This window comes from Ixodes scapularis, unplaced genomic scaffold, assembly GCF_016920785.2.
Source record: "Ixodes scapularis isolate PalLabHiFi unplaced genomic scaffold, ASM1692078v2 PGA_scaffold1__304_contigs__length_218370807, whole genome shotgun sequence".
Taxonomy (NCBI): Eukaryota; Metazoa; Arthropoda; class Arachnida; order Ixodida; family Ixodidae; genus Ixodes; species Ixodes scapularis.
Genome location: NW_024609846.1, coordinates 205,778,925 through 205,793,056, shown reverse-complemented (window position 1 = coordinate 205,793,056; position 14,132 = coordinate 205,778,925). Strand labels below are relative to the sequence as shown.

Sequence of the window (14,132 nt, the reverse complement as noted above, 5' to 3'; positions counted from 1 at the left end):
TATCAGTGGTATATCGCTCTCTATTATGTATAGCTCGGACCAGGAGCGCTGTCTTTTCACCATCAAAATAATCCAATAATCCGTTACTGGAATCCTCGGAAAGATCTACTAAAACTCCATTAATATAGATAGCACCATCTATTTTCTTCTTCTATTAATATATATTACTAAAGTAAAAAAACAAAAACAAAAAACAATAACAACAAAACAAATCCCCGGTAAATTGTTATTTCAGTTTTGGTCCACCCAGCCTCAAGCTCGACCGATCAACCAGTTAAACAAATTAATCGCGATTAGATCAATAAGCGATTATTCGGAAAATTAATCGCCCAATTGCCCAGCCCTAATAGAAAGGTTTTGTGTCCTGAACACTGCTGTTATAACTTTCGTCTTGGTTTCAGGCTACGAGGCTTTCGGTTGGTTCTAATTAGACATGGACCTTCGATTGGTCCTAATAATACTTTTTATACAAGCGGGATTGGGCACGGAATGCTACAGTTGCTTCTTATTCAGCGGCTACTGCAAAGTTGCAGATTCCGGACGTCCGCGTGGCCTAATGGATAAGGCGTCTGACTTCGGATCAGAAGACTGCAGGTTCGAGTCCTGTCGCGGACGCGTTGTTATTTTGTTTTCTTTTTATATGTAGCTTGTATGCAGTCCTGTAATAGTAATAGTAAAAGTAAAAGGTAAAAGTAATAAAATTTAAAAAAAAGCTAATTTTCTTTTGCTTCGGTTTCTGACGCGTTGATCAGACACGATGACTATATGTCGTTTCAGCTTCCATCCGAGCGCAGCCAAAGCTACGTGTGGCCGGAGCCAATCACACGCCGGCAATAGGTCATCCGATCTCGCCTGCACTTTTGTATCACTTCGCTGCGCCGCTGGTCGTCCGCACCGCCCGCGCTCTCCAAGTATTTCGTCTGCTACGGGTTTATCGACAGTATCGTCTGCTACAGGTTTAAAAAGTGCCCTTTCACGTTCTGAAACTTAAGCACAAGGGATGTCAGTACGTAGGCTGGCCGCTGGCGTCCGTGTCCGAAGTTTCCACCCGTCTGGCATTTCGGCATAGTTTCGAGATGTAAGTACACATTGCAAGGTGCCCGATGACCCGGCCGTTGATGTTTCCTTGGATGGTCTGGATATACCAGGGCGCGAGGCGCAGTTCTTTCCACCAGCTTCTAGGCGTTCAATGTGATCGGCAGGTAAAGGGGTGCCCCGATTTCGCCGCGTATCAGTGAACTGAAATCGCCCGGACGCTTTTCTTGTTTACAACGCATTCGCGGCACGACGTGGCCGGAGTCTCCTGGCGAATTTGAAAGCAGGCATTCATCACAACCGCTCGCGCCTGACGGCCAAACGTGCCTTTGCGAAAGGACGTTCTGAAGCGACTCGGTGAATGTGACTCGGTGAGGAAAGCAGCGAAGCACATGATTCGGTTGTTACGGGAGCGAAAGCGCGCAGAAGAACCGAGCGCTGCAGCCGTGTTGCCAGCGGATGTACGTGTTTTCACCAGACCACACGCATTTACATATATTAATAAAAGCATAAACTTCAAATATTTAATTCCTTTTGTTGCAAATCATTCTCAGCAGTACACATCTGGAATGTTGTGCAACGTTTACGCACAAAACAGCAATTTTTGTTAATAAAAATTATTTTTGCGGACTACTTTGTGGTGCGTAGGAATGCTCTTCTCAAAGCTGCGAACCGTCCCTCAGCCTTTGGCTGCGCTCGGACGGAAGCTGAAACGAAGTATAGCCGAATGTGATGTAGCACTAGTGTTAAATTCGCGTTATCGTCCGATTTTACTGTGATGACGTCATGAATTCTAGTGCACAGACTGATCCTTTAGGTAGGGTTGGTTCTGCGCAAACGGTAAGGTTCTAAGAAAAAAAAAGAAAGACGTTTACAACTCCCTGTAGTGCCGAAGAGGCAGCGCGCCACGTCTTCTTTTGGCATGCGCCTACGGTGGTGACATGATGCTCTCCCACAGCGCACGCGCGGTGTGCCCGCCGGTTTCCGTGACGAAGCATCTGCGTTGATGTGCTTTTCATTGTGTTTCATTTCTGAGGCCCATCCACTTTGACCTTATCGGCACGTGACGCGTCGCGGCCACCGAAAATATACTGATCGTTTCACTGCTACAGACTAGTCACTGGATCTGGGAGAGTACCGCCATTTCCTTCCCACCTGCTAGCCGGAGACAAACATACACCAACACACAGACGAGAAAACCTCTCAAGGTCATTGGCTCATCGCTGTCGGTTGCCATGGTGTTCGCCATTTTGGACCCTTTCAAAGCTTCGAAGCTTGGAAAGGGTAGTTAAAACCAGTCGCACCAAGATCGCTATGGAGCATCCTCGTACTGAAAGCGTTCCTCGGCCATTATGAGTGTCTTTGGCACTGTGCATGCAATAAACATATCACTCATGCTTATTTCCCCAGATCTCTTACAATAATGTTGCTGTTCTCGCGTGTCTTAAGACAATAAAATTATTTTTCAATGCCTTCAAGCACTGACGTTGCGTGTCATGGCGGTACGACGATGGACGTCATCACACGCGGCGTCGGTGTTTGGGGGCATTGAAAAATAATTGTACTGTTTTTTTTTTTTAAATAATAATATTAAGAAATTTTATTTGCATCATAAACATATTACAAATGCAGGCCCGCAAAAAGCACTGGTGTGCTTGTACGCGGGACCTGGCGTCCAGCGGGCTGCTACTCTAAACTCCTCTTATTGTGTGCATAACTGGCACCAATCTTTTAGTTCATATTTTACTTGTTTCAGTGACTCCATGCTATAGTAAGTTTTTTTAAGCCTACTAAAATAAAAAGGGACGTAATTATGCCGGTGTTTTTTCCCCCCATAATTTGTATAAATCTTCGGAATAACAAAACTTTCTATGCGCCTAAGTGTTCATTCCTTTTCTAATGCGATTTTAAAGTAGCTCTTATAATAGTGCTTTACGAAAATAACATAGCATTGCAGTTTTTCTATGGATAACAATTTTAAGACATTCATTTTCCGATTCATTTCCAACTGTGAGTAGGTTGTTCCTAAAGTAATATTACTTGCAATCTTATGTTTTATTTTGTCATTTGTTTTTCTTTTTTATAATTAGAACACACTCTATATAAAGAGATTCCATATCGGAGAAGAGACTCACCCAGTGCACCATACACCCTCCTGCTTAATGACATTGTCGCTACCATTACGCATCTTGTACAAATAAATCAAGACAACACGCATTTGTTTGATGAGATATTCTACATCCTCATTCCACAGGAGATTTTGACCTAGATGTAATCTTAAATATTTAGTTGTCGTAACATAAACTAATGCTACATAACTGCAACGTGTGCAGTTCTGTGAATGGAGAAATAACGAAGTGCTAAGATGTAAATGTTTATACGGACTACGAAAACACATTAGTTTTGTCTTACTGGAATTAACTTGAAACACGCAAGAAGAGCAACACGATTGTAAGAGATCTAGGGGAATAAACACGAGTAATAAGTTTATTTCATGCAGAGCGCCGAAGACGCTCATATTGGCCGAGGAGCGCTTTCAATACGATGCTGCTCTATAGCGATCTTGGTGCGACTGGTTTTAACGACCCTTTCGAAGCTTCGAAGCTTTTAAAGGGGCCAAAATGGCGATCACCATGACAATCGACAGCGATGAGCCAATCACCTTGAGAGGTTTCGTCGTCTGTATGTTGGTATTCGTGTGTGTCCGGCTAGCAGGGGGGAAGGCAATGGCGGTTCTCTTCCAGATCCAGTGACTTTACTACAGACAATGCCGGCTTCGCTCCATGGAACAATTGATACTTTCGCTTTAAAAAAAAAGGAAAAATAGGTACTTTTTTTACAGTTCCTAACGCGAACTCATATAGCCGAGAACGTAAAACTCCGAGGAGTGTAGGGCCACGGTCCATGATTTTTCGAATATTGTGTAACCACGGCTTGGGCCGAAGTCGATTTCTAAAGTCCCTGCTCAAGACACCACCTACAATAGTCGAGGCCCGCGACCAACCTGCTCTTCCTACGCGGAACGTGATCGCAGTCAGAGGGCGCCAACTCAGCAATTTAACCCGAGCCCTAAAACGAGCTTCGTTCGATGCATCGACTGGACTCTGAGGAATGCTGACGCAGCGTAGTACCCAAGTTGCGTGTTCACTCGATCGCGCTATGATAACGTCAAAATTCTAGTCCAGAGGCTTTGATTATGCGATACTCGGTGTCACATAAAAAAAAAAAAAAAAAAAAAAAAAATGAAGTTTTTTTTTTTTATTTTTGCTCTGGTGCTAAGTAGTTCGGATAAGATTTGGTTGTTGAAGGAAGAAACGATGCCTTCAGCGTTTGAAACCTGAAAATGTCTCGTTAAAGACCTAAAATCAATCTAAGATGCACCCTACATATAGCTTAAGTAAGATTCCTGAGAGGAGCCGGACTTTTTTTCTTCTTTTAAACGGTTTTTAAACGAGTGCCGGCAATCCTGCGTTGCTCTAGCGTAACAAGAAAAAAAAAAGCATAGAAAGTTGGAAATACAACGAGGGGATTTAGAAGCGGTGTTGCTAACTATGGTGGTCGGCGGTACATAAATCGCCGCTCGAAACGTTGCTGATTAAAAAAAAATTCAGTTCCTTTTTATTGTCCGTGTTTCTTTTTTTTAGGTTTATACATAAGTACTCTACTCTGATACGCGCGAAAGCCATTCCTCAAAGTGCAGCCCTCGACCTCGTAATATTCGTTTCAGCTCAAGACGGACCGCAGAGGACGCGACGAGCTTTTGAAGCCAATCGAATTCCCCGGGAATGTCACGTGACCCTTCAGAATTGGGGCGCAGCTACGTGCGGTGCGTGCTGTCACGTGATCACGTTCACAGCGCTTGGTTGACTCGCAGCGTCCGGTGCGGTTCATCGGACGCAGTGTGGCCGTAGCCTTCCAAACTGCAGACCTCGAACGACACGCCATAAAAGTACGCGGCTCGCCGTAGGGATAAGTAATGGGGCGCGAAAATGGCCAGCGCGATGACACGAAGGATGCGATCAATAAGAGGGACTGCGACGACGCTAAATTCCAGGATGCGCGGAAGAGAAACAAAATATCTGTAGCCGATCCACCCTGCTACGGCTCTTTCTGCCTAAGAGCGGAATAAGGATGAGCATTCGCGCGCTATGAACCCGTCCCCGGCCACTCAATTTTGGTTCCCGCGCTTCGAGGCCGGCCGAATAGCTAGTAGCTCTTTGCCGGTGGAAACGAGAGCTGTATGAGTGGCCGAAGAGAGTGGGATTGAACTTGGTGGCGCCAAGCATCGGCTGGTGTTAAAGTGTCTCGGTTTTTTTTACGAGTTTCGATAGCCAGCATGCGTGACGAAGCGCATTTCGCGTGTATAGAAGGTGCAGTTTCGGGTCGTTGGGCTGCTCTGCGCAGTCATTTGCTTTTTTTTTAAAACTCGAACTCGCACGCCGTCGGCACTTCAAAAAGTGGCGGTTCTTGTAAGCACAAACTGCGTAGCCTCGTCCCACTACTCGCGACTCCAGCGAACTACAAAGGTTGCGCTGCTCAGGCAAAATGGCGGGCGAAAGGAGGTCGTTTTCGTCGTTCAGCACGCGAACCACCACGAATTCCTGCACTGCAGCGTAAAATCAGTGTTACATTTGAAAGCAAAGCGATTTTTCGACGGTAGAAACTTTCTTCTAATCAGTGCGTAGGAATGACACGGCGGAAGCATAAAAATAATTACTGGAAACGAAGCAGCGATAGCAGACGACAGAGTCGAAACGACCTCCTCTCCTCAGCTTCTCGGCGCTGCCGCTACGCGGCGTCGATTTCGCTAGAGTCGCGAATAGAATAGAACGACAAACGCCAATTTTTGTACAGCAACGAGGTGAAGTTGCGTGTCGTTGATACTGTCTCACTGTATAGCGAAGGACTTGACTGACAAACGACCGACTACAGAGCAGTTGTCGTTTGTCGTCTGACTTAAGTATCGCCGAGAGGGCGGCGCGGCAGTCCCGCCAGCGAACAACACTCGCCGACGAACCTGTCCTCGAGGGTTGAATAGCTGGGCTAGTTGGTAGGGGTTGATGATGATTAAAAAGCGCGCAAGAAAGAAGGACAAGAAAGAAAAAGGACTCACAGCGCTTTCGCGCCTGCGTCCTTTCGTGCGTTGTTTACTTCGTTTGGATCCGTCTGCTACCGCCATTTCAGCTCGCTTGCCGTCGTCCGCCTTACCGCTCCAATGGCGCCGCGTGTCGCGAAAGGCACCATAGCAGCGGTACGGTGAGTACCAGCGGGTACTTAACGTAGTCGTCCAAGCCAAGGGCTGCAGCTATCTCACGGAAGGCCTTGACATTCGTGTGTTTTTATGATACATAGGGTGCTTTACTTCCCACACATAACTCATCCTCTACCATCTGTACGAGGCAACATTCTACCTCATAATTGAATTCAGGTGCACGGCAGTCAGGGCCGTCATCATGAACGGGGCCGTGGAACACAAATAATTCTTTATGTTTGTATTGGTGTCAATGTTAATGTTGGTCATGCCGGAAGTAAAAACGAAGATACATATTGACAGAAAGTGTTAATTTGAAACCTCTGCAGTTTAGGAAAGTACACAAAGAACACAAATGGCTAACCGCTATTATAATATTGAATCAAAGGAAATCGAATTTTAGAACAATGAACCCGCCAAAAAAGCATATTGGGGGCCGCCGGGACCCCAACCACGGATAGGTCTGTTAGCCCCACACCCTTAGAAAAAAGGGTATCGATAGTCCTCCCTAAGGGTAGGAACGGTCTTGTAACCTATGTTCCTTCAGAAAGGGAGACACTTTCGTCCCTGAAGCAGGGGAGCAAATAGTTCCTGTTGCGCTTTGAGGCGCTCTTTCGCTAGGTACTCGTTGAGGACATTGAGGTCGAGAAAGAATAACAGCACAACCGGCTTGTGTTAAACGGTTTATCCGACTGCTCGTTCGCTCGCGCTCGCGATTCCCCATCCCCCTCGTCTTCTTTTAGCTCCAGGCTAAATGTCTCGTGTCAGTGGTGTTCATTGTTAGTTTTTCAACATCCTCCCCTCGCTCACGAAGTGAGGAAATTGGGGATAAGATTTACAAAGTTTCCAAAGGGTAGAGCAGCTGCACTGGCCGTCGGATTACACAACCAGACGGCAGCTTAACAGCACACGCCCTTACATTTCCATCTCTTCCTGGAAAAACTTCAACGACACGTACCAAGGTCCAAAGATGTCTTGGAGTGATACGGTCATGCAACAGTACTACATCACCAACGTTCGGTGCACGGCTGCTGAGCGGTGGTGCAAGGTGGGCCGAACGAAGCTCTAGTAGGTATTCTTTCTTCCAACGTACCCAGAAGTTGTTCATGAGCCTCTGCCTATATTTCCACCGGCGTGTTAGTGAATCTCTCGATGACGCGTGGGTTGGCTCCGCCTCTGGAAGAGTTATCAATCGCCTTCCTATGAGTAGGTGAGCGGGGGTCAAGACCGCTGGTTCACTATTATCGGCATGAAGGTAGGTGAGTGGCCGAGAGTTCAGCGCTGCCTCGATGTCAGTCAGTACCGTCGTTAGTTCTTCAAACGACAAGCTGTGCCGTCCAAGAATTTTCCGGAGGCACGTTTTCACCGACCTCACCATCCTCTCCCACCAGCCTCCCCACCAGGCTGCCCGTTCTACAATGAACTTCCAGGTGATTCGGTTAACACTGCAGAAGTCTTGAGATTCTGCACTGCGAATAGCCTCCCACAAGGCCGGCAGGTCCTTCGCTGCTCTCTTGAATGTCAGCGCATTGTCGCTATAAATGGTGCTTGGGAGACCTCTTCGTGACACAAAGCGTCGCAGGGCCAAAAGAAATGGCGCCGTGGCCGCGGTGGATACCAGCTCGAGGTGTAGTGCCCGGGTGGTCGCGCAAGTGAATAAGGCAACGTAGGCCTTAACGCACTGCCCTGCTGAGTTGACCAACAGTGGCCCCGCGAAGTCGATTCCCACGACTTGAAAGGGTTGACTCTCTTCCACTCTGTCCCGTGGTAGCGGAGCTACGGGGGCTGTGGCCGGTTTTGCTTGGAATCGTCGACAGATGCGACATTCCGCGATGATCTTCTTCACGGCTCGTCGTGAACTTAAGAGCCAAAATCTGTTACGAATTTCTGTCAGAGTGGCCTGCAAGCCTCCATGTAATACTCTGAGGTGAGCATTCATGACAAGCAACTTGGTGAAAGGGTGATCTCCTAACAGAAGAGTAGGATGTCTCACCTCCTCCGAGGCTGTGGATTGGTGAAGTCTGCCTCGAATACGCAAGGTTCCTGTGTCGTCAAGAAAGGGCTGCAGATCGGTTATTCTCGATCCTTTTGAGGTACTTCCGCCTTGAACCAGCTCCTGGATCTCTCTGCCGAAGCATTCTCGTTGGACATTCTTGATCCAGAAAGCTTCTGCATCTCTAATATCATCTGCCGTTAGGGGCAGTTCAGGTGACTTGTTCTGTCGACGAAAACCTTGAACAAATCGTTTTATCCACGCTGTGACACGCAGCATCTTGGTATAGCTGCTGAAATTCTCCAATGTCAAGAGTGCGGTTGGTGCACTCACAGTGGTCAGCAGTATTTCCCCGACCTGTTGTCGTCTCTCCCCATCAATTCCGTTGAGGTTTTCATCTTCTGAGGTACTGCCAATTGGCCAGTTTCCTTCTTTTCGGGAAAGCCACTCAGGCCCAGACCACCATAACTGATACGCAGTTAGCTGCATTACCGTCTTTCCTCTAGTTAGGGCGTCTGCTGGGTTCGCGCTGCCCGGGCAGTGGTGCCAATTAGAGGGATCGCTTAGTGCTTGTATTTCTGTCACTCGGTTGCCGACGAAAGGTTTCCATGCAGTTGCTGATCCTTTAATCCAACAGAGGGTTATCATTGAATCTGTCCAGTACCATAGCGTAACTACGACACCAAACAAAACAGTACACAGATATTTAGCCATGCGTGCTCCCAAGAGGGCTCCCATCAGTTCTAGTCGTGGGAGGGTCAGCGTCTTAAGCGGGGCAACTCTGGACTTGGCAAACACCAGAGTGACGCTGACATTTTCTTTTCTGTCCACGGCGCGAAGATAGGCACAGGCACCATAAGCCTGAGGGCTGGCGTCTGTGAAAACGTGAAGCTCCAGCTTGCTCTCACCATCCGCATTCTGTAAGTGTCTCGGAGCCATGATGCGTGGCAAGTCCTTTAACTCGGCGCACCACGTTGTCCACTCTTGCCGTAGTGCTTCTGGTAGTTCTTCATCCCATCCCAGGCCATGTTGCCATATACGTTGAAACAAAATCTTTACTCGTATGACGTAAGGTGAGAGGAATCCTAGGGGATCGAAGATCCTAGCAGAGGCTCTGAGGACGAAGCGTTTTGTAGTCATGTTTGTCGAGAGAATCTCCAAGAGATGGTCACTAGAAAACGTGAAGGAATCTGTGGTTTTGTCCCACACCAGTCCCAGTACCTTTGTGACTTCGTGGGACTTGATTGACGTGATCTGAGGTGAATTATCGACGTTCCCCTCCTTTTGATTGAATAGGTTCTGCAGTTGGCTGGAATTGGTATTCCATTTGCGAAGTTCCATGCCGGCCTCTCTGAGCAATGTCTGTGCTCCATCAGCGAGTCTTCGGGCTTCTTCGGTGCTTGCGGCTAAAATCAGTAGGTCGTCCACGTAAAATGAGTCCAGCAAAAGAGCCGCGATGTCTTTGTTCGAATCACTCACGTTCTTTAAGCGATGACGAATTGTCGCTCCAAGTAGGAATGGACTGGCAGTTGTTCCAAAAGGAACTCGCGTCATGCGCCACTCTTTGATATCGGGCAGCGGCTCGCCTGGTCTGGGAGTCTTCTCAAACCAAAGAAACCGGAGAGCATCTCTGTCATACTCTGCAATTTCTATCTGCAAGAAGGCCTTTTGGATGTCAGCTGTGAGAGCCACCTTTTGCATACGAAATCGGAGAAGCACCGGCAAAAGTTCTGTGTTAATGGTAGGCCCTTTCTCAAGATGGTCGTTGAGAGATCCGGTGTTTGGCGCGTGTGATGAAGCGTCGAACACCACTCGAATTCTTGTCGATTCCGAGTTGGCTCGAATCACCGCTCGATGAGGCATATAATAAACGCGTCCATCACATGGGGACTTTTCGTTCACCTCTTCTGCGTGTCCGTCCTCAAAGTAATTGCGTATCGCTTTGTCATAGAGTGCGATGGAGTCATCGTGCTTGAGGCGTTGGATCAGGCTGCGGAGTATAGACCTGGCAGTGATGTAATTGTTTCCAAGTGTTGTTGCTGTCTCCTTCCAGGGTAGAGCGACTTCGTAGCGGCCATTCTTCCAACTTATTTTCTCTGTGAATTGTTCGAGTACCGTACTATCTTGCTCTTTCGTACTGGTCGGTTCATCCCTGATTCGAATGGCCTCCAGCTCCCAGAAGTTTCTTAACGCTGCCCCGTCGTCCTCGGCGGTCAATGCCACTCCTAACACGCATACCATCAAGTTCGCGGTAGTATTCGACAAGACTCTCACGGTGCCTGTTGGACCCTGAAAGGTCCATCCTAGGCTAGTTGAAATGGCCACCAGGCCGGGGATGGATGATGAGCGGCGTGTTTTGCCAGTCAACAATCTCCACATTTGGTCAGCGCCAATGAGCAGGCTTATGCCTTCCTCTGCTTGGACGGAGGGAAACATCAACTCGTCAGCGATGGACCCCGTGATCGCTTTAAGGAACGAATGTTCGACGGGTGTTTCGATGAGATCTTGGCAGATAAATGGGACGACAACGGCTTCTAAAGCATACTCCGTCATCGCATACTGGCCTCGAAGTCGTAGTCTGACCAGTGTGAAGTTCTGTTTTATCACGTCCGAGCCGCTGTTGGCAAAGGTGTTAAGCTTCATGCTTCGATGGCCTATAATTTTCAAGTTAAGTTTCCTTGCCAAGTCTTCTCTGATGAACGTCTTCTGGCTTCCACCATCGATAATACCGCGGATATATGCGCAGCTCTCATCACTCACGGCCCAGCTCCTGAAAGTTTGCAGTAGAACGCTCGATGCTCGGTGAGGCGTCGTATTACTGGTGGTGAGTATATTGGCGGTCTCTTCCGGAACTGGTCTTGTCGTCTGCCAAGCAGGATTGCACATGGACGAGACATGTCGTCCCCTGCATCCAGAACATCTCGCTTGGCTGCGGCAGTCTTTGGACCGATGCCCTCGTTTGGTGCAGCGAAAACATCTCATGTCTTGCGCTAATCTTCCTTTCTTTTCATCAAGTGCGATGTCAGCAGTACAAGCGCCGGTACTGTGACTCTGCTGGTTGCAAAAAAAGCAGTAGTTGTCTGTCCCGCTGGTTTGTAACGCGAACGTTGATGGTGGATAAACAGTTTGTATCGGTTTAGGAGCTATCCTCGGCACACTCGCTGGTCTTTTCTCGAGCGGTGCTGATCGTTCTCTGCTCTCGATTTCCACGCGAAGAAACCGCAAAAGTTTAGCCAGCTCCTCACCGGCATCCGTTGTCGATGCAGCGACGTTGACTGCTCCATCGTAGACGTGCTAGCCCCCTCCTCTCTGCCTGCGGAAACTACAAGCGGTATTCCGTAGCTTTTGTGTCGATGGTAATCCACAACGATGTCCGTTGGAAGACTGGACAGGAGTATGTCCACCATCATTGTGGCGTACGTCGCGCTTGAAACATCCAAGGAGCGCAAACCGCGAATGTTTGTCTGGACGTGATCGTACACATTGCGCAGTCCTTGGACATCACGCACTGACTTTACCATTGGAAGGTTTCGAAGCCGTTCCAGATATTCCCGCTGAATGTTTTGCTTGTCGCCAAAGCGTTCAGTAAGTATCTCTATTGCATCTCTGTAGCACGCTGCCGTAGCCTGCAGCCCGGAAACGGCACTGGCGGCAGGCCCATTCAGAAGCGACCGCAGGTACTGGAATTTTTCTCCATCAGAGAGCTGGGTGTTCCGATGTATTGAGGCGTCGAACTGCTCCCAGAAGGGTTGCCACTGCGTGAGCTCCCCTTGATAGTGTAGAAGTTGCAGTTTGGGGAGCTTCACTCCCGTAGCTTGGGATGGGTGGCCCCTGTCGCCGTCGGCTCCCGTAGCGGATATGGTTGGCGTTGCCTGCAACCGCGCGATCTTGTTGCGCAGTTCGCTGAGGGTCCTAGCCACTTCGTCTTCATATTCTGCGACAGTGATGTAGTCTGTCTCCAGGTCACTATCGCTGATGTGTGGTTCGATCTCCTCGTTGACTTTACGGAGTTCCTCGTTGCTGGTTACCAGTCTGTCTCTCAGGTTCTCGAGAGAAGAGGCATCAACGGCGACGGACTGGAGCATGGTCGTTATCTCGTTGATTATCTTCGTATTCTGACTGCGTCGGACTTTACGCTTGGTCTTGAGCCGATCCATTTTCAGGTTGATTCCTCAAGTCCAAGTCCCGGGTTTCGGCACCAAATAATTGTTGCGCTTTGAGGCGCTCTTTCGCTAGGTACTCGTTGAGGACATTGAGGTCGAGAAAGAATAACAGCACAACCGGCTTGTGTTAAACGGTTTATCCGACTGCTCGTTCGCTCGCGCTCGCGATTCCCCATCCCCCTCGTCTTCTTTTAGCTCCAGGCTAAATGTCTCGTGTCAGTGGTGTTCATTGTTAGTTTTTCAACAGTTCCTCCTTCGCCTGCATCTCATTATGGCGGCCACGAATCGAGCAAATCGAGCTCAATAAGGCTTAACGAGGACGCTACGTCTCTTGTACGGGACGAGAGGAGCAGCAAATAAAAGCGTAAAGGCCCGTTCACAATCTTGCGACCTCTTAAACCTAGGTTCCTTACAACTTCTTAAACCAGAAAACACACTGGCGCCATCTATGGGGAAGCAGTGCAAACTCGGCGGTCCGGCATATTTTTTTTTTATTTCTCGCGCATTATCCTTTCTTTCTTGGCTCGAGCCTTTCTATGGGTATTACGCACATTTGACCTCCGAAATTCCGCAAAACCTTCGCTCTTGTGAAATGCAGTTCCAGGGTGACCGCATAGATGGCGCCACAATGCCAATTTGTTCTCTCATTTTATAAACATTTAACAAGTTTTAAGAGAACTCGTCTCTCTCAGTCGTACTCGGTCGCACTCGGTCGCAAGAGTGTGAACGGGCCTTAACACGAGCTTTCCGCGAACTGTGTTTGTTTCTGAAGCCAGATCCCCCCACAGGTACAGAAACTTGCATTTCGAAAGCAGTTACTCAGTCTTCTCATCGACAGCACTGCGATGTTAAACGGAGACAACCGATACCCAGTTACTTCGCGCACTTTGCGTCTTACCTTTGGTGTTCCTCGAGTCACGATTCCTTCGTCAACCGCACATCACGGAGAAAGGCAAACTCAATCTGTGAAACCAAAAGCCGCTCTCGAAAGAACAAACTCGAAGCCGCTGTTTATCGCGTAGCGTGAAAGAAGGTTAAATCGCTAGCCACCAGATGGCGGGGTCAAGCAGAGTAATTGCAAGTAGCTAGGCTAGGTGGCGCTAGGTACCGCCCAATTCATGTTCTACAAAAAGTATTTTGATTTCCTCAGGCCACTATTGTGCTTGGGGATCCTCTACTATACACACATTACGCTTATTAGAAGCATCAGGTGAACATACATTGAGTACATACACGGCACACACGAATATCAATACAACGGAACACCACACTAGCCCGAACACTACACCCGAGCTCTGCGCTTCCGTTTTTTTATATTGGTCGTTTTGAACGTTCGGAATTTCTTGGTGACTGGCTAAGTAATAAAAAATATTCCCAGCATCTTGATTTTTTCCCCCAGCAATGTCATACCTCTGAGAGTATTTTGAATGGCTCAGGGGATGAATCTTTTATTAAAAAGTAAACACTCGATCATGCCGTAATTATTTGAAGGCCAATAAATCAAGCCGCTCCAATGCGGTTCGAAGCCATGAGTTTGTTTCCCCGCACGGCGCGTCGTAGCCTGTATTTTTATTGTAGTGTTTCTTTTTCTGTTTGTGCTGTTCGCGCAAAGCTGCAATTGCGGTCTTGAATTGCTCTCTCTAGAGCGGATATTCACTCAGCTGGAAGTGATGCTTCACGGGCAGAGAAA

General features: G+C 48.2%; 1 protein-coding gene and 1 non-coding gene across 2 annotated transcripts; one reads left to right on the top strand and one right to left on the bottom strand.

Annotated features, from left to right (window-relative positions):
- Positions 1-542: 542 nt before the first annotated feature.
- Trnar-ucg lies at positions 543-615 on the top strand. Its single transcript has one exon. It is a non-coding gene; the product is annotated as a tRNA-Arg (tRNA).
- A 10,807-nt stretch (positions 616-11,422) lies between these two features.
- Positions 11,423-12,436, bottom strand: LOC120838593. The gene has a single exon (XM_040208591.1). The coding sequence runs from the start codon at positions 12,434-12,436 to the stop codon at positions 11,423-11,425; it is 1,014 nt and encodes a 337-aa protein (XP_040064525.1).
- Between the last annotated feature and the right edge of the window lie 1,696 nt (positions 12,437-14,132).